The sequence below is a fragment of the Aptenodytes patagonicus genome, chromosome 19 (genome assembly GCF_965638725.1).
Source record: "Aptenodytes patagonicus chromosome 19, bAptPat1.pri.cur, whole genome shotgun sequence".
Classification (NCBI taxonomy): Eukaryota; Metazoa; Chordata; class Aves; order Sphenisciformes; family Spheniscidae; genus Aptenodytes; species Aptenodytes patagonicus.
Window position 1 is genome coordinate 8,835,077 of NC_134967.1, and position 22,551 is coordinate 8,857,627.

General features: G+C 44.8%; 1 protein-coding gene across 2 annotated transcripts in view; it reads right to left on the bottom strand.

Moving 5' to 3' along the window:
• Nucleotides 1-22,551, bottom strand: part of MEGF6 (multiple EGF like domains 6) — a 109,472-nt gene that overhangs the window by 69,257 nt on the left and 17,664 nt on the right. For both annotated transcript variants that reach the window (XM_076356410.1, XM_076356409.1), the window contains exon 4: nt 20,707-20,811. In XM_076356410.1, coding sequence (XP_076212525.1) covers nt 20,707-20,811 — 105 coding nt within the window. The remainder of the gene's footprint in view (nt 1-20,706; nt 20,812-22,551) is intronic.

Sequence of the window (22,551 nt, forward strand, 5' to 3'; positions counted from 1 at the left end):
GGAGAACGACCGTCAGTGCGGGGAGCGCGCCCGGGCTGCAGAACTCGCCGTGCCGCTTGGACAGCCGTCCGCTGCTATCTAGTGAGAAACAGCATCATTGCCTTTTCCCATCATCATCTTTTCCCTTTTTTTACTAGAAGAACTTTTAACTGCCTGATTATTTATTATTGCAGAGGGAGAATTTCCATTTCCTGAGCATTTCAGACCCCGAGACCTGCCTTTTTCCTCTTCAGCACGTACAGTTGCAAGCAAGCACAAGCTGGCCACACAGAGGACTTTGTTGTGAACTCCAGGTCAGACGAGTGTAAGATTGAACCTTCACATTTAGTATTTACAAGACTAGAAGCTTTTTGTCATATACTGCTGGTAGAGCAGCATCCATACCTGGACCGGGCACTTAGATTTCTTAAATACCTGCTGAAGGTGGATGGTTCCGGTCCCCCGAGCTCACAACATGCAGCTTGCAAGCCAACAAAGGCTTGTGGCTACCATTCCAAATTCCAGATTAATTTCTTAGAAAGGATTCTCCCGAAGTAAATAAAACCTGTGAAATGTGTTTTTCCAACAGAATCTGCACTTACATGTGTAGTATTGTATACATACACATATATATAACTTCTACCTATATTATAATTACCTACCTGTAATGTTTTTTTCCCCAAAAACCTCTATAAGCTTTAAAAAAGCATTTTTTTTTCTTTTTTTTTGTAGGGAAGTGACCTTTAATAAGACAAAAAACTAAACAAAAGTTGCTGCATTCTGTCTGACCAAAAAAAATTAAAAAGAAAATTGCTAGAGTTTATATAGATTAAAAGCGGTTAAAGTTGGGATAAAATAATTTTTATCTAATTCCAAAGAGATAACCCTGCAGCTCTTCAATGGGAAAAATTCTCACCATAGTCAAAGGGAGAGGTAGGCACTTTAAAGAGAGACCCGGCTCTCAAGGATTGTCTCCCGCGCAGAGCAGAGAGGCTTTATCCCCTCCCTCTGGCTGTAATGAAATTTAACAGACTTACAGCTGTTCGGAAAGGGCCACTGGCAGCACTGAACCGAATTAGCTCACTTCAAAGATGAAGCTTTGGGTAATTATTTTCTAAAAATCAAGTTGCTGTAGTATATCTTCATTAAAACAGCTGTATTGGGAAAAAAGCTGCGATGCCCTGAGAATTTGAGCTATTCTGTTTTATAGCCATTATAACACAACCCGTTTAATAAAGTTTACATAATATTCTCCCAAGAACAAACACTCCCGATAATCTAAAGGAAATAAGAGAATATGCCTTATCTAGTACTAAAACGTAAGCAGTTAAGCGTAGAAATAGCAGAACTGCCTGGGTCCACGCTTCAGCGTGGCTGAATTTGGGTTGAAAGAAAATATTTTCAATTGTTTCTCTGAAAATCTGCCAAACTGATGAGCCAAGAGCAGGCTGCTGCACAGTCACGTCAGTGTTGCAGCTTTGCTGCTTCCCCACTAAACTTGTTTGAAAAGTTTGTCAGCAAACCAGAAATTACATACAAAATCCATGCTTGGTGGTTGGGGTTTTTTTGTCTCTTTTTTTTTTCATTTTTGTTTTGTTTCCCTTTTTTACAACTCAGCACACTCTGGGATTTGGCATCCAAGTATTTAAAAACCTCTTTCTCCCACGGTATATCCAGGAGATCAGCCAGCAACCGCACTGCTGCCTAGAGAAAGCCCACACTGGGGTTGCAGACCTGGGGAACGCGAGCCCCCGAGGGTGTAACCGAGGGGAAGAGTTCTTCGGCCCCGGGACGGGGAACGTCAGGGACAGGGCTCTTCCCCCACTGCTCAATTCTTGCCGCAGAAAAAACAGCGACGGAGCCCCTGCTTCAGGCAGGGCAGAATTGCTTCTGGTGCAGAAGGGTATTGGAGGTGGAAAAGACAAGTTGCGAAGTACAAGGGTATAACCAGACTTGTAAAAAAGAGAAATTGTAAGGATATATTATATATTTTCCCATCTTTCAGGAATTCCTAACCAGATTCTCATCCTTACCCACCCAACCGTCTATAAACTCAATGTCTTTCCATGAATTATATCAAATGCTCAGACAACCTCAGCCTGTCTCCTCCTGATCTGCAATAACAGAGACATAATGAAACAGCCATTACAGACAGCACGTCCAGGAAATCTCTTTTTTTTTTAAAAAAAAAGAGCACAGCCTTTCAAGAGAATATGCCTGATGCGATCTGCTGTGGTCTGCAGGGAGCAGATGATTATCTTTCACAACTCTGGAGCTTCCTGCAGTGCTCGGATAAAACTTATTCAGTGCAATGTTCATTGCTTTTCACAGGCTTTTTTGTTCACCCATAATTTCTTCCATAATTTTCTGTCCAAACTGACGTCATCTTACCGTTGCTGGTGACTTACGCGTAATTTTTCAAACGCTTTTGATGTATTTGGTCTCTTCTAATTTTTTGTTTATCATAATCTTTTTGTCATAAACTGCACAGCACAAGGCTGTGTCTGCTGTGATAGGAAGGGCAGCGTGCGAGTCCTGTCTGCAGTGCTTGTTAAGACACGTTGATGTAGAAAATGCAACAGCATGCGTACGAAGATTCACACATACACACACATATGTGTATATATGTGCACTGTCTGTTGTAAGCAGAGGTTTGGAGACTTCCAGGAGAGACGGACTAGAGACCATAGGTTCATTTTATCACAGTGGTATCATTCCCCCACACATACCGACCGGGTATGTGCAATCTCAAATCCCCCGTTTAGTAATAGCCAACCTTTCCAGAGTGATTGCATTATCATTTTTGGCTCCTGTTAAACTTCTCACAAATATAAATATGTAAGATGGCCAAATTACATTTAATCAATATCATAGTTAGGGCTTTAAATTTTTCTGAACTTAAAGTTGCGTAAGACAGTGAGTTGACCTACGTTGACCATAAACTTTGGAGGTCTTTTTTAACTCGACTCCTGGTCATGATGGGCTATGCCATGAAAAGTTCCAAAGGATTTTGTCTACTCTTTAAGGTATTTATTTTTTTTAAAGAAGAGGAAAATTAAGCTCAAATATTCCAGTGGTTCAGTTCGGGTAAACACGTGAGAGAGATGCATTTCTGCTGCTCGCCTTTCCCAGCCGCATGGCCTCCTCCGAGACAAGGTAATTATCTTTTCAGTGAAACTGTGACCAGGGGCTTCCCAGAAGTCTCCCTGACCTAATGAAGACTCAAAACAATGTCTGCGACCTCTTCATCTGCATCAAAATGCAGAAGCGAAGGGCTTGTTGGGATCGCTCCTTCCCTGCTGGAACGTGTGCAAATACCTGCCGGATCAGCACGAGTTACTTCTTTAGGCTGTGCAAATGTTCTGGAGGAAGGAACGGCTGCGAGAGATAACAGCTACGCAGATCTGAAAGTACTTCCATACACATAACTAGCTGCGCCGGGTATCTTCCACACAGCGTCCATTAAGGGGCGAGACAGTTCTTCATCAAATATTCTTACTCCACTTGGAACACACACATTTATTCCTATCGATGTCGTACGATTCCCTATTTCCTTAGCTTCTTGCCCATTGCAAGCCTCGGCCAGACTTCAGCCCACATCACCAGAGATATTCCCCTCTTTCTGCCCGTTCCCATACTGTGTCACTGGTGTCTACCGAGGTCCTCGCCCTCTACTGCCACGCCCAATTCATTCACAATTTCGGCAAGTTTCCACTTTGTCTTCCCGAGGGTCCTCAGGAGACAGAGAGGTGGGATGGGTAACACCATCCAGCCGGGCTATTTCTTTACAAAGGTTATCCTCAGTCTTTAAAGACTTTCTCCCACTGAAGTCAGAGGCAACAGTCTGACTAGTCCCAGCGAGAGTAACCTTAGACTCTCAACTGCTGCCACAAAACCTTACAGACTATAAATATCTCTCCATAGTGGAGAGAATTCTTTTTTGACACATTATATAATGGATGCAATATAAAAATATACTGCACTTGGCAAGCTTTCCAAGGCTTCCCTTCGGGAGCTCAACAAACGGGCTGGTGTTTGATGATTTTTTTTTCCACCGTACGGCCAAAACTGCATTTTACGGAAAGACGGGAAGATGGCTCTCCTGGGAAAGAACCTGTATTCCTCTCACGGAGAAGCTGAAGAGACTTCCTTCAAAGTTTCCAGATCTTTGAAGTGACCTCAGCTCCATGAGATCACAGATGTGTTTGCCAAGGCTGAGTGTATGAAGGTGTGAATGTCAGCGGCAGTTTTGTCCTGTTATTAATTGCTTCTTGCAGGGAAGCCCGTGCCAGGGTGAAGCTCTGTGCTCACCAGGCAGACGGTGATCTTCAGCTGTGTGTCCCCACGGCACTCAGCCCACTGCCTCTGAACGGACCCCGGTTACGCCTCCTGCTCCCGTATCTGCAGGATACCTCCAGGGGAGGTTTAGATTGGATGTAAGGAAAAATTTCTTTACTGAAAGAGTGGTTAAACATCGGAACAGGCTGCCCAGGGAAGTGGTGGAGTCCCCATCCCTGGAGGTATTTAAAAGACGAGTAGATGAGGCACTTAGGGACATGGTTTAGTGGACATGGTGGTGTTGGGTCGACGGTTGGACTCGATGATCTTAGAGGTCTTTTCCAACCTTAGTGATTCTATGATTCTATGATCTGAGGAGATGAGGCAGTAAGAAAGCACGGAGCTTTGTTCTCGCTAGTTACATCACCCTGATCCAAAGCCAGTGAGATCCACACAGAATCAAGGAAAAATTTATCAAAATCTAGCTGGAGGGTTCAAAAGAAATGCTGTTGCAACAGGCTAAAATGTAAAGAGTTCAGATAGGGACTGAAGATGAGTGAACTGGTCCGAGTGCCAGATGCATATGCACCGGGAGGAAGGAGATCTGGGCTCCAGATACATCCCAGCCTCGCTGCATTAGCTTCCCACGGCCAAGTCACGTAACCTGCCATTCTGACTTCTCCAGCTAAAACACCAAAAGACATACCTACTTCACGAGTCCTTCTAGCTGTGACGCTTACCGCATCTGAGTCTGTTAGTGGCTTTATTAGCTGCTACGTGCATGTTGCGGAGTACTGCTCATCTGCGGACCTCGCTCTCCTGCAACATGAAATCGGCACCAACGCTTGTTTCTCCCAGACACTTGCAGTTAAGCGGAAGACTAACCCTGATAAAGAAATGAAAGTTTTCTTTTCCTCTCATTTAAAATAGGAGCAAAGCATTGACTTTAACATAATTATTCCTGATCTATAACGTTGCATCCACAGATGACGATACCATTTCCCCCCTGTGGACACCAGTGAAATACAGCTGCCTTTGTCTATAAGTGTGTTGCAAAATGAGTGTAGTCAAGTGAACTTCAAGAAAAATACTTTCTGTGAACAAACTAGGTGCACTTGTAATTTAGCAAAGCTCCAGGTATCATTACAAACATACTGCGCCCAGAGCCTCCAGAGAATTCAAAAGAGAAGCATCCTAACAGATGCCTGTAAAAACCCGAGGTTTTTTTCTAAGTTTTTGGTTATTGGATGTGGTCTTTCCCCAGGAGAAGGAGGATATAGTCTGATATAGTACCCATAAATCTCTGTCTATCCCTAAAAATACAAATAACATAAGCCTCTTGACTTCTGCTTAAAACCAAACCAGAAACCAGAACCACTAGTCTCATATAGCGTTGCCCTAAAAATGTTTGACAGCTATTTTTAAGATGTTATTGTACACAAATATAAATAATGCAAATTAAACTGTAAACAGAATACACACGGAAATATCCAACAAAAGCTTATCTGTTGAATATCCCTTCCTTGACCAATTAACTGATGCTTCTGGGCTAGCCCCAAATGGTCCAAAATCAGTGATTTGACAGCTCCTCCGAATAGCTGATCATAACAACTAACTAAGACAGTCTTCTCACAGGATACTTACATTAAGCTCCTCCAGCTGCTGACCTTGCCGGCCAGGACTGCTCGAGAGGCTGACATACGATAATGTGAATTATGGTGAGACTTCCAAATGTGACTTATGGCCTTTTTTTAAAGCCAGAAGCTTTAATGAAAAGTGTATGGAGTGGACACTGATGATGACCTGGCAAAGAATGCTCAGCTGGGGAGATAAGACTTGACAACATATTTTCAGGAGTAACAATGACAAAGGAGAAGGCTCTGCTACCAAAGTCAGAAATGAGGCACAGGCACAGAAAGAATTGGTTTGACATTCAGCTGTTTCACCAATCAGGTTTAAATTTACTCATCTGTGAATAAGAAGCTCCAGGAGCCACACTCTATTCAAAAGGAATCCTAAACCAAGCATCCTTCAAAGCTCTGAAGCATTGATGATCAGCTGCTCCTTCCAGCAAACCTCCTTTTTTTGGCTGGAACAGACTCAGAAGTGCTGAAATACCATAAAGAAGATTATGATCTCAGGTAGAAAGGTTATAAGCGGAATGGTCAGCTATGAGAGTCTCTCTTTGCCCAGTCTTTCTAAGCACTTTGCAGAAGTTTCATCGTACGCAACACTAACACAAATAGTACCTCTTTTTTGAGGCTTGCTCACTCAGCTAGCAAGGCACAATGGGCAGTACACATCTTATTCTAAAGAACTGGAAAGTCCCTGGGAAAAAATAATCTTCTCCTCATCTCTTTGTCTCCGTATAATTAAGTTCAACACTACAAAGCATCCAAGGGGGGAAACATTTTGTAAGGTTCTCAAGAGCTGCCGTAGCATTTATAGTACAGGATGGTCTATGTAAAACTATTGATTACTGATCTCGGTATTTATTTATATTTCACTACAAAAGCCACTCATGTTCCCAGATGCATAATAGGTGTCAAGAGTAAGAACCTTGAAAAATAAATTGAAAAAGCCACAATAGCAAATGGCTTGTTTATGCCATAATTGCTATTAGGTAATTAACGGTGGGATGAAACATCACATTGCTTCTGAAAACAAAAAGCAATACTGTTTAAAGAACATTTAATGAGCACGCTTTATGTTGTCCTCAGCAAGTTTACTGCCAAGCCACAAAAGACATTTATACATACTTCCTTTTGTCTCTAAGGAAAGGGTCATTGCTACTTGCTTCTCGTTAAATGCACAAGTTAAAAAAAAAAAAGCGTAAATGCAGTGTTTTACACTTGAAATTCACCTTCTTGAAGAAGCAGTTAAGTTCAACGACGTTTGCTCGACAGGGACAGTCACAGCACTGCGCAGGCTATCAGAATTAGAGGCAAACCAAACACCTCCGTGCAGAAAGATGGAGTTCAGTGACCGCCTGCCACAGAGATCTATTGTATAGCTCTGATACCCAGATACTCCAAATATTTCACATTCCAAAATCTTCACTATTAATGAGGTGAGGTCCTGAGCAACCGGGAAAAACGAAGGTGGAAATAACGTACTTATTTGCTAGGAGTAAGTATTCTGCTGTGCAATTCAGGGCAGTTTCCCAGACCGCAATGGAGGGGGATAATGCCTAAATCATTTCAAACCAGAAAAATTACCTGATCTGCTGTTTCCCAAAAACCATTTTCTACATCTGTTTCTCCTACGCATTTCAAATATCACCGCTCTCTGCTGTTACATTAAAAAAGGTCAAAGCCAATACGCTGCAGAAGAAAGGGGCTGCATTTCCAACTACGGAAAGTTTCGGTACCGCAGAATGGAAAATGGTGGTACAAACATCTCCAAACACGTTCCTTTCAAGAGACCAGAGTCCTTTTTTCCCTTATCTCCTGCAACGTGGCTGCACCACGCAGCTATCCAGACAGCTTCCAGCACCGCCTGCACAGCGCTGAGCTCTCACCTTCCTCCTTCTGAACCAGATGCAGCCGAAAGGGAAGTCCAACAAAGGGGAAATGTGTTCACAGTAGCAGAAAGTTTTCAGGAAAGTAAAGTAAGTCAGTGGCATTGTTTTCCTTACAACAAACCTTTTTTCTAGGTTTGAAAAAAAAATGACCTTACAAACCATTTCAAGAAAATTTTCTGAAGCATTCTGTCTGGGAAATACATGCAGGAAGGAATGAACTTCAAAAGACTTAGAAGATGGTGTATTCACAGAACTAAATAAGCGTACTGTGGAGGTGTATCGCAACACATATGAAATCTCACATAAACCTCAGATTCCTTCTGATTAAAAGAAGCCTGTGTAAAGTATGAATATTTTCATAATGAATTTGTGCCTAAATATGTCGTGATGCATTCTGTATTCATACCGTCTGCACGGCTTAATGTTCTCTTTTTAACCATTTCTTCAGTTTAAAAATGTGCATTTTTAAAGAGCGTATCCGGTTACACTAGAGACTGTAAAGTGAAAAGCCATGTCTTATTCTCACATAAGTACAAAAACATCTCTGGCATTCTTTCACTTAAATCCTTGGAGTTTTCTAGGGATTCATTTTACAAGTTAAATGTAGAATATAATTTTCCAAGCAAGTTTATCAAGGCAAATCATAACTGAGCTCCTGAACAAATACAAATCAAAATACATTATTTGACTTTTCCACATGTGCTTGGTTTGGACTGCACAAGCCCATTACTTATCAGTTAAAGAGAGGCCTGATAACATCTGAGATATCAGTAAATTATGGGAATTCAAGCTTCTCATGATGACAATGTACAGTAGAGGAAGTGATGGACAATTTGCAGCTGGTAAAAAGAGGTATCCTCTAATGACATACATCTGGCATCCATTATCTCAGCATCTGCTGTACGGAAATCCAATATGCCTCACAAAACACAATGGTATGCTGAGGAAAGGCACGATATCCCCTGGATTCTCTTTAACAGCTTAAGACCCACCCGTCCCCTTTATCCACTGCACACTAGATCGTTAAACCAGCAAAAGGAACCCAGCATCCTACCGATCGCTTGCATTTATTACACAGGACTGTATTATTTTGACCCTTTGATCTCTGACAATCAGATTAGGACCATGAATCAACATAACTGACTTCCATTATCAATGATTCAAAACAGTTCCTGGCTAGAAGAGCCAAGAGCTGGTTTGGACCTCTGGTAATGATCTATCCAGCCTTTAAGCAAGCCACTTAAATCTCTATGAAAAAAGATTCCCTATTTTAATCTGCAAACACGGGCTATTCTACTTCTTTGTTGTCACCACTCATTTGTATTAGCATAGCCCGTCTGCAGCAGAGTCCCACCTCAAATCTATGACATACACGTTTTAAGTCTCTGCCACTTACAAAACCTCTTTGAGAAGCCTGGAAGCCTGGACTGAAGGCATCCGAGAAAAGCAGATGCACTTAGTAGGGTGAAAAACATCAAAAACTGCTTCCACTGCAAAACTACTGATGGCCACTGAACGTAAGCAAACGGAGCTGGACCAGCCTGCCCGATGATCTGCGCTGCTATATGCAAACAAAAGCCAACAGCGTTATGGGTATGACAGTGTCCTAAAAGCTGCCGCGTGCCAGGCTTTTCAGCTCATGTTCCAGAGTAAGTGGAAAGTAAAACACAAACGCATTACTTAAGAGAGCAGCTAACGGCCAGCAGCCCCGGCGCCTAGCCCGTGAGTCTGCTAGACGGCCTGCCGTGGAGAAGGGAGCTTGTTTGGACTTCTTGGCACCCCCGTGCAGGGCCGCCTGCTGTTCTGGTGTTGAGTGGAGGATTTCCAGATTCAACTGTGGTTTTATTTGCTTGGGGAGGTGGGAAGACAGACAGCTAATACGCATTCACATACGGCAAACTAGAAACACCTGTTGGCCTTCAAAACAGTTTTTTGGCTGGCTTATAGAGACTGAGGGTCTAACAGGTGTCCCTGTAGCCAATGGGAAGGTAAAGGGGTTACAGAGGCCCCACGAACATTGAATTATGCAAAGAAAAACCGTTTGCACAACTACATACAGCACACGTGTCTGCGTGCGCAAGTTGAACCACGAGAAACCGAAGTCCCATAAAAATAAGCATGTCTGGGAGGAAACCAACCATGCTGGGACTGGGAAATCTCACCCCAGAATAGCAAGGGTTGCCGGGATCCTGCTTTTGGTCTAGAGCTGCGCTTCTGCTGACAAACGCTTGCCGTGCGCCTGCTTCCAGCTGCTGGCACTCCTGCCCCGCTCCCGGGCAGGGGGAAACCAGCCAGAGAGCCTGAAGACAACGACAGGGCTCCAGCCCCTGCACGGCACGGCTTGTTCCCCCACCACTTCCCTACGTACTCGAACACGGTGCCAACGCCACCGCTACCAGCAAGAGCACCGCACGCAGATTGTGTCTGGCGGGCCGGGACAGTGGTAACTCAGGGAGAAGCAGGGTCCAGACATAGGTTCCTACGAAGCGCGGGGCACTGGCTGTGCCCGAAGGGTCTGCGTGCTTATATATGGCTAGAAAGATAATCACTCCACTGCAAATCATTTCCGTGTTTCCAGTGAGGGGACCATTAAAATGCAATACATATTTTTAAATACTACCTATAGGTGGTATTAATATACTATAAACCATGTATGTACTACGACATCCTAATGTTCATATACATGCATACACATATACATGCACTACAGTATTAACTTAACACCGTAACATAGCTGTAATCAGTGAACACAAGCTGAGCACGCGGGAAACCTGAGGATAAAGAAGCTGCAGAGGCACAAACTCCCTGAACTTGTTCTTTGAACCTGATGCCACAGTCTCAGAAGGAGGAGGATTCCCATTTTCAGAGACACCATTTTTCATCTGAATTTTGTAACTTACCTAGCAGTAAAAAGCGACTGTAACAAACTCCTTTGCTGGCTGGTGCCACCCTTGATTTGTTTGCGTGGGTTGTCAGCGGGAGATTTTCCTCCCCCTCCGCTATCAAACAACTTAGTTTGGGTTAAGGCTGCACAGAACAGCAAGCTTCAGCCCAAGTCAAAAAAATGCATTGCACAACAGGAATGCACAAGCACTTGAACTTGGATCAAGGATATACGGAAAGTGTCCTCCCTTTCTCACATAACTCTCGTTAATTAAACCTCTGGAGCGGGAATCCTCTGAGCATCTTCCCAGAAAAAAAAAGTATTTGTAATGACTGGAATCTCAACTTATGTTTGTTTCTTGAATTATTACACGAATTGTACTGTAGCGCTGAGACCATACAGCAAAGGCGGGGAAACAGACTGAAACACAACAAACGAAGCAAACATTAAAGGAAAACCTGTGGCTGAGGTGGAGATAAGGAGCTGGCTAAAAGATGTTATCAGCTGCTAGAGAACACTGCTTTAAAAAGATGCCTTGGAGAAGGCAGCACATAATGGATAAAAAAAAAATGTTTTCTCTAACCTTTCCAAACCCAGAAATTGAAAGCATAACATACTGACGCTTTATTACAGACCGTACTGTGTATTTTAGCGTAAATTAATTCTAAAAATTCCAGGAAGGTTTGCAGCAATGCTTATCTTTTGTGCTTTGGCCTTCACTCCTCATTTCACTTGCTAAACCACCTGTTTTGGCTGGAACCTGTTCCCTTGTGCTGACAGCCAGCGCGGACCCCCGCACCGCCGATTTTCACAAGATCCCCAGAAAACGACGGAAGATCACAGGTCCCAAGAGTTAAGCTGCCTTGTGCCACCTCCCTTCCGTAACATAAAACAGCCAAACGCAAAAGGGAGAGCCGCTAAGGACCGCAGCAGGAGGCAGGAGAGGCACATCTCAGACATGCCTCCAGAAACGGTTCTTCTGCGCAGACTGGACCGGGCTTCGGTTTTGTTATCGTTCTCTCTCTCGTTTCAAGAAACCAGCCAGTTGGGCGAGCAGTTGTAAGTTTGGGACGGTCTCCTCCTCCCCCGTAACGGTCCAAGGATTCAGCATCAATTCAGTCCACTTGGCATTCATGTATCAAATTCTTCTTATTACCAATTACACGATGGGATCCCAGTGGTCCCTTTTTAGACTGGAGTATTTTTCATTGCCTGGAAAATAATCTGTTCTCCTGTATAAATATCCCTTGACTCACCTCTGTGCTTACAGTCTGACTTTCAACAGATGAGAAGAAAATACTTAGGGTAGACTACATAGCTCTCAAAAACGTAAAGCTCTTCGGACCCTAGCTCAACTTTGCAAGTCACTGAGGTTTTGCAAACACACAAACACACCCCTCCCCTTTTTAATTGGTCACAGCTGGCTGCGAACGTTCGCAGAAACCCTTGCAGGGCAATTAGAGGGGGGCCTGACATTTCGCCATGGTACCAGCACCGTAATAATTAAGGAGGCGATCACGGGAGGTGCTGAGGAGTTCAATCTTCATTAAAGGGAAAACACGCATCGCTTTGAAGATGGCATCCAGTACTTCACATGACTAGGCCCAAGGCACAAACCCCTCAAAACAAAGCTTAGATTTGGTCTTCTCCAGGTGGCACAACCAGCAGTTCCCCTCCAAGCTTTTCCTACCACTGACAGCTCTTAACGCGAGGAGCAGTAAAGATCTATATGAAAATTACAAACCGGTGCAATGTCAGCGATAGGATTCCTTTTTCATTTATTTGCCAAAATCTAAGCAGGGGGCTACAACTCATCTGAAGGACTTGAGCCATGCGCTTTCTTTCACCCGATATAATCACCTCTTTTAAATGATAATGAAATCCTCAATTCTTGAGTTCAACCCAAGGAAAGCTTGAAAAGAACAAAGAAAGCCATATTTCAAATTCACTAAAGCCCTTAAGATTTTAGTCTCTTAAACTAGCAGCTCTTTTTCACTTGCTATCATGTTCCTTTAAACAAATGTGTCGGTAATATTTTCGCTCGTGCGTATGCTCCATCACTCATCGATGAAGCTGGACAACTTTAAATGCGATAGCGTACGTCCAAAAGCCTGTTTGCTGTACTCCAGTTAACCTTTAGAAACTCAAATTATATGAACTATGAAGTTATTCATAGAGTAATTGCCCTGCATTTACGTCCAGATTTGTAAAATCGAGGTCGTGCCATGAAGCTCGCGGCGAACGCCGTGTTGTGCGTCTCGGTGAAGGACGCTGGACCCCACAATACCCTACAGATGGAGGTGCGAGGAAACTTGTTTCACAGGTACAACCCCGGCTGTTCCCCCAGCTTCAGCACATTTTCCCTTTTCTTCAAAACTCATTTCACAAAAGACTTTTTTTTTTCTTTAACTGAATAAACCCCTGCATAGCCTTGGCTTGTTTCCTCTCACTAACTTTTTCAAAGAGTTCAGTGCTACCTGTTTGCCAGCTATTAAATACCTAATGTTTGGCTGATGGACAAGCAGATAGCGCAGGACGAAGCAGAGCTCTGCACAAGCCGCCCTTGTTCCACTGCCTTCCTGAGCCAAAAAGAGAGAAAATCCCGGCAGGCAGAGTTGCACGGCAATGCTGCGGACTAGCAGAAATCTCTGGGCTCAGGCTCTTCTCCCCGCCCCAGCAGAAGGCTAAATCTTTGAATCAGGAGGCTGTTTGTAAATAAAAGTATTCGGACTTCTTGGCTGTTGGAGGAGAAGTGCTCTGCTTAATTTAGCCCTGGTATTATTAACAGTGGATTCTCTCCAATAAACTGACAGCTGAAGAACAATTGCTGCTCTTTAATCCCACAAACGGATTTTAAATCGGCCTTGTGAACTGTAAACCCATGAAACATCGAACACAGTGTCTTGCTACTGTTGTTCTGAAATCGGCACTGGGGTCCCCGTGGACCAGGGAAGTCACCCGAGTCCAAACAAGCATTATCGCATGTGCACTTGCTGGTGGTGTCTTTCCATCTCAGAAAGTCACATCCAGCTCCCGGATCCAAGAAGAGTCTACAAGGTGCTTTCCCCTTTGCTTCCAAAGACAAAACCTCTCCCATTTTGACTTCAGTGCCTTCGAGTGCTTTGCAGTCCTGCGATACCCTTTGAAAATCACCTCCAGCCCGAAGGCTGCCGCAAAGCCCTCTCTCCCAGCCCTCCGCCCAAGCAGCCCATGCCCTAACACACCGCAAAGGCTTCCAACTGAACAGCTCGAAGAGGTTAGCGGGAGAAATAGGGTCATTAGTCAATCAAACAACACTGAGGGCATGTCAAATGCTTGTGTAAATGAGGGCAGTGCTATAAAAGAAGGAGACAATAATGGTCTCCTGAAGCGGCGACAAAGCCATTTCAGCTGGCCTTGCAAAAGCAGACACTAATCACGGGCCCTGCTTGCTTACAGTTGACCTCTCCTTTGTGCAAAGCTAAAGAAGATTTGGTCTGGCCGATCCTTCAAAACGCAGCCGGGCTAATTAGGAAGGGTCCTGTCCCTACAGCACAGCAAAGTTCCCACACAAGAGCCCCCAAAGCCTGAGTGTTGCTGAAACGATCCACTCCGCCGTGAAGCTTTCAGTAAGCAAACGTTGAAGGCAAGCAGCTGATTTACAGTACGAGATGCAAATAACAACAGCCTTTATGCTCCCCATCCCACGGACGGACGGTCCCTGCCACGAACGCGCGACCCCCCGGTGTGCAGAGGAGCCATGTGGGGACCTGCTCCGCTGCGTTCACTCGGGTACGCTGAGTCCACCGAAACCGGACCCCGAAGCATAGGGTGGTCTGAGGATCCCTGGGAAGGCTTGGAGCAGAGCCCGGGTTTTCCGACACCCCCCTCCCTCCCAGCAATGTACAGAAAGGTCATTTACATCCAAGCGCAAAGAAGGGAGCTCCTAAAGAGAGTCTCAGCCCAAACCAAACCTCAAACACTCCATTTACAACCCTTTCATCTACCAGACATGGAAGATAACGAAGGAGTTCAGGACAACCCAGCTGCTTCCTCAGTTCACAAACAGTTTCTGCAGTCACTACAATATTGTTCAGCTCAACCTCTTCCCCTGGTTTGCTGCTCTAGCAAAGCCCCACTTATGGCAGGTAGGAGATGCCACACTGCATGGGGAAAAAAAGAAGAGAAATCCCTATGCTGACAGCACTTTACATGCTCAAAAAGCCACCGAGATGCAAGAGGCAACAGAAAAGGCGTTGAAACCCAGACGGGTAAACAAGATGTACTGCAGACCTTCCTGAAAGAGCTCGTGCAGCCCTATTGAGAGGTCTGCCTTCAAAGTGAGATGATTTAGTGCAGGCGGAGAATGCCCAAATATTATCACTTTCAACAGCTCAGGAGAGCAGGAAGGACAGCATCTCACCCCTGGAAGCCAGACTGATTGGGTACCGCCTGTTTTCCAGCCAGGGTAAACACAGGATTGCTGCTGCTCTAGGCTGGCCAGTAAAAATATCCCATGCTGAAAGGTATGATAAGAGTCTGGCCAGGACAGAGAACGTCCTGCCTTTAAAACAAACACGTCTGTATTTCTTTCCAGAAAAGAAAAAGTGACAGCATTAAGATCAGACACAGAGATTTCTGGAAGACGAATGACACCACAGAATATCGCTGTGGAGCAACTTCATGCACTCTGGGTTATTTTCATGTTGTTTTCATCGAACAGCCTTGTCAGAAGCCCTCCGGACCACATCCAGGTTCATCCCACAGTCAGATGCTAAACGGCTCCATTTTGGGGAATTATTTCTCAAGAAGGTATCATCGTCTCAAATACCGGGATAGCTTCTTTTATAGGTGACAGATGAGAAAAAATGATTCACCGGTCAACCATTGTGTGTCCTTCCGCAAAGCTGTCTTCTCTGAAGCAGCCTCCAGTCTCCCATCCTTTCATTAAAATCCAGCACAAATGTTGACTGACCGGCACAGAAGTTAACCACCCAGAGTACATTTAACAGTGAAAAGGAAGATGAGAACCCAGACAATTAGGTTTCCACCAGAAATTTGTCCAAAAAAGTATTTACCAAAAAAAATCATTTACAGTAGTCAATAAGAAATTAAGATGAAGGGAAGGATGAGTTTGTGGCTGGGATCTTCCTGTATCCTCAATCAGCACGTTCTCTGTGGCAAGCACCTTGGCTTTTGGAAAATGCTATGAATAATGAAAAACATCAAGAGACAGACAAAAAAAGTCAATTCTCTGCAAGCTAGGGCTAACGCAGCATTTTTGTTGGTCTTTTTGAGATTTTCAGGAGCAACATCTGTTTAAAAGCAGGATGGAAAAAAAGGTTAAAACTAAACTTGAAAGCTAGGAAAGCTTTCTGAAGATGCTTGCAAAGTCACTTATCTTGCAGAATGAACGCTGTCCCCAATCTGTTATATCTATATGTTTCCTTCAACTGCAGGTAATGAAAATGGTCCATCATTTGCAGAGTCTGCATCAGTGGGTTTGGGGTTTGTCTTCAGGAGTGGCCGAGGCTTACAGAGCAGCGCGCCAAGAAGATAAACCACTCTTCTTGTCAATGTGCTGGCGTCTCTCATGTCCACCACGTGCCCCGTCCAAAAAATTCACCGAGGGTACGAACTGGTATTGATCATGTTACATTTTCTGCCGCTTTACCAGGAGACAAGGGAAAGAGTGGAAGTCCTGAGCCAGCCAGCACGTCCTGCTTGGGGCTGGGCTTTCAAAGGTCCATCTCCTTCCTTCCAGCCCTTGAAGTGACCAGATAGTCCCGTCCGGGCGGATTTGCTGAAGGAAGCAGGACAACGGTGCCTTTGCAATGTTTATAAACAACAGGCCTCGGAAACAGCGAAGCATTGTCCCGGCAGAAGGGGATGTCAGGGGGCTACTTCTGCCATGAGCACAAAACGTAAATCACTTGGGAATGAAAATAATTTGAGGTTGCACACACAAAGGAATGCTCCCAAGTCAGCTGGGCTTTGCTGTCTGGAAAGGCAATAGAACAACTAACACTATAAACTGAGGTTAAGCAGCACGAAGAACGATTTTTCCACTCTATTCACTCAACCCTGTTGCTTGTAATTAGCTCATTCCAAAACAAAGACTTTGGGTTGGTTTCTTCCTTTAATTTCAGGGAGCAGAGCCATAATTTGCGTCTCCTTGGCCATCCCCCGTTGGCTGTAATGCAGCCCATCCCCGCTGCCTTGAGTGAAGCTCTGCCAAAATACGGAAGGTAAGGATCTGACCACAGGTATTCAGGATTTCAGACATTCGTTTAAAATTTGACAGGCATATTGGAAATGAGCAAATCGGATAAGGAGCTTCTCTGAGCTGCCACTAAAAACGTATTTTGAGTAAAGACATTTTAAAGGTTCAAAATAAAGGTCAGAAATTCAGTAAGTTTCAAAAGCTCTTCATTATTCTTTTTTTTAATCTAGTTTTACAGTTTGGTTCTTTGCTTCTCGGTTCCAAACAGAAGCACGTAAGGAAGCATCACCATAAAGGTCAAATATCCTGAGAGAACAGTTCAACAGCCAACTCACTTGGAGTTTAAAAGAATTAAAATAAAATCAAAATTGCTTAGAAAAACAAGTGACAACTATGACATAACCACCTCATGCTTTGTTAATTGGCAGAACAATCTTGGAATTTTTTTATTTTTTTTAAACTCAATTTATCACTTCCAAAGGCTCAACCGTTGTCACGCTTTACACAATTGCCCAAACTACAACTATTGGAGGTTCACCCACGCCTCATTTTTAACTGAGAACTACAATTTTCCGATTTCTCTGACTAACAGCCACCTTTTATCTGATCAGAGCATCCTTTTCCCCAGAAAAGGGGAAAGGCTTCTTGCACCGAGGACCTGTTAATCCAGGCGGAGGCGAGCTGTGACCCACAGCAGTGGCTGCAGCGTTCCTGTCCTGCCCCACTTGCCCCCTGCCTTTCTCCCCTCCCTCTCCGGAGCAGCCCCGCGAGGTGTGCGAAGGCAGCGCACCACCCCAAGGGCACACCACCCCGAGGGCACGCACACTGCCCCGGGCACGCTGGTGACACAAGCCGCTGTCGTCCTCCTTTGCTGCCTCACGTGGATCCTGCAAAAAGCTTTGCAGGGCAGTAAAATAAAAGCTAACCTTCAGCCGTCCGCAGGCTGACCTTTTAAGACCCAAAGCACCGACTTTGGGTCCCTCATCCAAGGGGGGTAATGTCAGTGCAACTACAGATGTATTTTCTTCCCCTCCAAAATAAGCCAGTCATTTCCCTTTTAAAAAATAGTTGGGGGTCTCAGAAATGTGTGTTTTATTTTCAAAGCTGCAACCAATTATAATTGTGGGAATTGCTAAACATTTCCAAATGTGAAACTGTTTTTTACCTCTCAGGTTCTGTACAGGAAGACGCCCGACGTTTAATTTATTGATTTGCATGAGAGAAGCTATGACAAAAGCATTGCAGGGACAATTTAAGGGCTGTTTATTTCCTAGAAAACCCTGTAACGTGCAAACGCAAACCCAAGCAGCAGTGCAGGATCGAGTACATCTCGGAGAATTAGCCATGCTCTAACCCTTCGGGGGTGAAAGGATGAGAGGGAAGCAGTATTTTAAGTAATGTGTTTAGACTGCAGTTAGGAGAGTGTCACTGGGGAGAGAAATAATTTGGACTCAGGTTACTATTGTGTCTGCAGTGTGACTATTTTAGCAACATAAAGTAAAAAAGCAAAACAAACTGCAAATTATTGTTATACTAAGCAGCACCCTCTTCACCTTACTTAAAATGTAGAATTTAAACCGTTAGCATTAGAACAGCCACAGAGCTTTGAGTGACCAGCGAGTTAAAGCCGGACTGCTTCGTTTCCTGGGCATCGCTCTGTTTCCTGCGGCAGCAGCGGGGAGGCAGGAGCGGTGCCAGCCCCAAGCTGCCAGCCGGGGCCAGGCGAGGCTCCGCGGCGCTAGACCCGAGTGCCGCAGCACAAAGCTCAGCCCAGGGAAACTCGCACCCTCCTGCATCCCTGCAGGGCACGGCAGCCCCCAACAGCGGGCTGTAAACTGCTCGCACCACGTTGCTTAAGACAAGCAGAAGGTCACGCCGTCCCCTGACACCAGACCATTTTTAACACACTAACACGGGACAGAGCACCCTGTATCTCTAGGACGTGGCGTTAACTCTGGATGACACCTTTGCAAATGCTGTGGAGAGAAGGACAACCAGCCCGGGAGAGGTGTCGCACCTCGCTGTGACCAGAGGTGAAAGCTTGTGGTAACAGGAGGCTCGAGCAGAGATGCAGACCTGCAGCCCTGACAGAAACGTCTCGGACATGCTCCAGGAGGGGTTTATGCCTCGTGTCGGATGGGTCCGTGCCACCTCTGTGCTCGACAGCGCCCAGGCTCCACTGAAATCACACCGGTCTGGCCGAGGGGCTGGTTGTTGCCAAATGGAGCCTGCATTTCTGGAAGTAGCTCCAGTTTGGATGCCCTGCAGCAAGAGAGCGGCAGCCAGGCTCGTGATCCGTACACCTGGGCTTGGGGCAATTCTTTTTTCTTATTACGAAGGAAATTGCTTCATTGCCTAACTGAGAACTTGTGCCACCACTGGAACATGGGGCAGGGGACTCATAACCATCACACACAAACCACTGTCCCAGTCGAGTCCAAGGAAAGGCTCCGACTGTAATAAACGCAGCTCTAACTCCAGTTAACGAAATGTATTAAAGAAGGAGCAAGGAATGAATAGAGCCTAAAGTCAACAGCGTCAAGGAGGGTTTGGCCGATCTACAGTTTGTATCTGACTGAGAGAATCCTCTTTTTCTTTAAAGGTATTATCTAAACGTGACTTAAGGGCCTTTTAAGCACTTCTAAATTGACACTTGTAACAACAATTAAAGTTCCTTAAAACAGATGCACCGTGAAAAATGTGCAAGAGCAGGCTGGCTCAGCAGCTGCAGCCCAGCTCCGCCGCGTAGCCGGTGGTTGTGTGCCTCCTCGCTAGCTGAAGCGGCAAGACCTTGTATCTGCCCTCTTAAAACACAGTGTTAAGACACACGCTTTCCCTGAACCGATTAACTCGCACGGTCACCTTGCCGCCCTCTGTTCTGATTACTCTGGGGTTGGAGGGTTTCAGGCTTTGCAGAAAATGCTCCTCTCCAGCCCTTCTCACGGGGAAAAGACCAGCTCCTGCCAAGGACTATTCCGATGTCAACTCCTCTACATCCGTAAACTTACCTCCATTTCTGAAAGAGCAAGGAACCACAAGTCTGAACGAAGAGATATATACTAATGGATGGTTTAAAAAAAAAAAAAAAAAAGTCATTATTTAATTTGCCGTCATAAATCCAGAATTTGAGTAATTGTTACTGCCCTGTACCTTGCAGACTTAGCAGTTAGAGGGAAGAAAGGGCAGCCGTTTCTCTCTGCAACAGTACAAGGCACATTTTTCTCTTACCATATATGAGGCATGGAGAACCGTTCCAGCTCTAAGCAGTTGTTTGCTATAGACTCTCATGTTACCAAATCAGAACATCTCTAAATTACCAAACATAGGAAACTCAATAACCTTCAAGAGAGAATTTGTATATTGCACGAAGGTTAATTAAATAAAGCTTAGCAGCCCCAAAATAAAGCCTAGCCAAAGATATAACTGATCCAGCTAGTCAGAGCTTAACTATTTTCCCTTCTGATGTGGCAGCCCATTGCCACGCTCCCCCAGGCTGAGCTTCACTCCACAGGCCATGACCCCAGGGTTTCTTTGTTTGACCCAACTTTAATCAGCTTCCTTCTCCGATTCCAGCAAATCCCTCTGCTGATGGCAGCCAGGAATAAAGGCTATTGTACAGTACGGAGCTGTTTCACAGCAAGTCATGATAAGCATTTCCTTTCCAAACATCCAAGTTCCCCAAACATTACAAACAGTGGCCAAAAAAAGTAGAGAGCAGATTATTGGAGTTTTGCAGATAAAACAATGGCTAGGACAAAAAAAACATTGGGGCATCCCTCACTCTTTATCCCCTTCACTTCCGACTCAAAGTTAAAGGAAGAATTTTAAAAGACTGCTTACCGTACTGACAGCGAGGTCCTTGGAAACCAGAGGAGCAATGACAGAGCTGCGAAGATCCCTCTATGCAATTTCCACCGTTGAAACAAACCCCGTAACTGCAGACAGCTGCAAGGAGGAGGGAGAGAATAATTCCCGAGATCACGATCGGAAGTGTACATGCACTAATAAATACCCATTCACTGATTAAGTTCCCACAGCCCTGTAGCAAACTTGAATAGTTATAAAAATACCACTGAACCATTTTTGCAAGGCGACTCTTTTTTGGTTGACAATGCGATACTCAAACAGTACACAGAGTCTCTCAAAATTTAGGATGGGAAGTAAAGTACCTCAGGCAATGTCTAAGGGCTCTTCTTAAAGTGCGGCTAAGTGAGAGTTCACAGGAAAACATCAGCAGAGCTGCATGGTTGTTGATGAAACAATGCTTTTCCAGGTGACAAGTGAGTAAAATAGTCAGAAAATGACTCATGCAGAATCATACCAGATCTTGTGGCAAAAAAGAGAACTTATTTATTTTGAACTTGGAGGCATCTTTCAGGAACAAACCACGAGAAGCTGCTTTCCACCTCTCCGCTGAGCTTTCCTGGAGAGCTGGCTACCCAAACGTGGCGTCACCTTCTGAATGGACGAGGGGATGAAATAGAGCTAAACCGTAAGTAAGCCCGAGCAGCCACGTTTCTCTGTTCTCACCAAGTGAAGTGTAAAATGGACACAGAGACAGAGAATGCTCAATTAGGCTTCTGAAATCCACCTTTTCAAATCATCTAAATAAAACCACAAACAAGGATATGTTTTTCCAGTGAAACGTATATTTCTCATGACTCACAAAATGCAGTCAGTATTTTATACTTCCCACTAGAAAATGCTCATCTCAAAAGGAGAAATGTTGTTAACAAGTGATGCTGTCACGTGTGCTGTGCTTTGTCAAAGCGTAAGGATGCACAACAAGGGCCTATCTTCTTTTTTAAGTCCATTTAAAGATTCAGACAATGAAATTTTCTCTCTATTCACTGATCTGGACATAGCTGTGTTGCCGGCCAATTTCTCTTTTCTTTCTTTTTCCTGCACCTCCTCTTTTTCTTTCCCTTTTCACTTTCATTGAACAAACTGTAACAAAATCCAAGAACAACGGGATTGGGTAGGAATACATTTCACAAAAGCCGTGGCAATCCAGGTAACAGGGAGCAAAAAGAGCTTCACCTGTCTCCATGGTGCAAGAGATGCCGTGGTAGTACCTGCTCCAGCAGTTCCCACTCGCCTACCCCGAGATCCTGCTCAGCCCAGGCTGGATTGTGGACAGCCCTGGGCCAAGAGCAGCAACGGGGACCAATGTGTTACGGCTTATTTATCCCGGAAAGGAATGCTCCGCAAGTGCCAACTGTGTCACGGTCACCTGTGTTAGGGGCCCTCGTGTCCTATTGATCCAGTTGATGGATCCAGAGAACGTAATTATTTCAAGTAGCTGAAATTACAAAAGACAGACCTGGCAATCCAAAACCTGTTGGCTCAGAAACGCAGATTTACTAGAAAGAGCACGGAACGCAGGCGAGACAAATGCTGACGGAGCCAAGTGCCAAGTGCAGCTTACGCTGCGATTTACTGTGGATCGTGTGCCGGCTGAAACAGGCTGCTGCCCCGCACAGTCGCCGACTGAAGCGACTTGCCAACAGAATAAGTGAACCATCAACCTGCAAACATATACTGGAACCTCAGGAAGATGCCAAGCCTCCTCTCCTGAAGCAAAGATGAGATTTGTCTTTGGCTTTAGCGGAAACAATAGGGGAAAAAAAATGAGTGCAATGTTTTTCTCCTGCTAGGAGAGTTCGGGGCTATTCCAATCCCAAG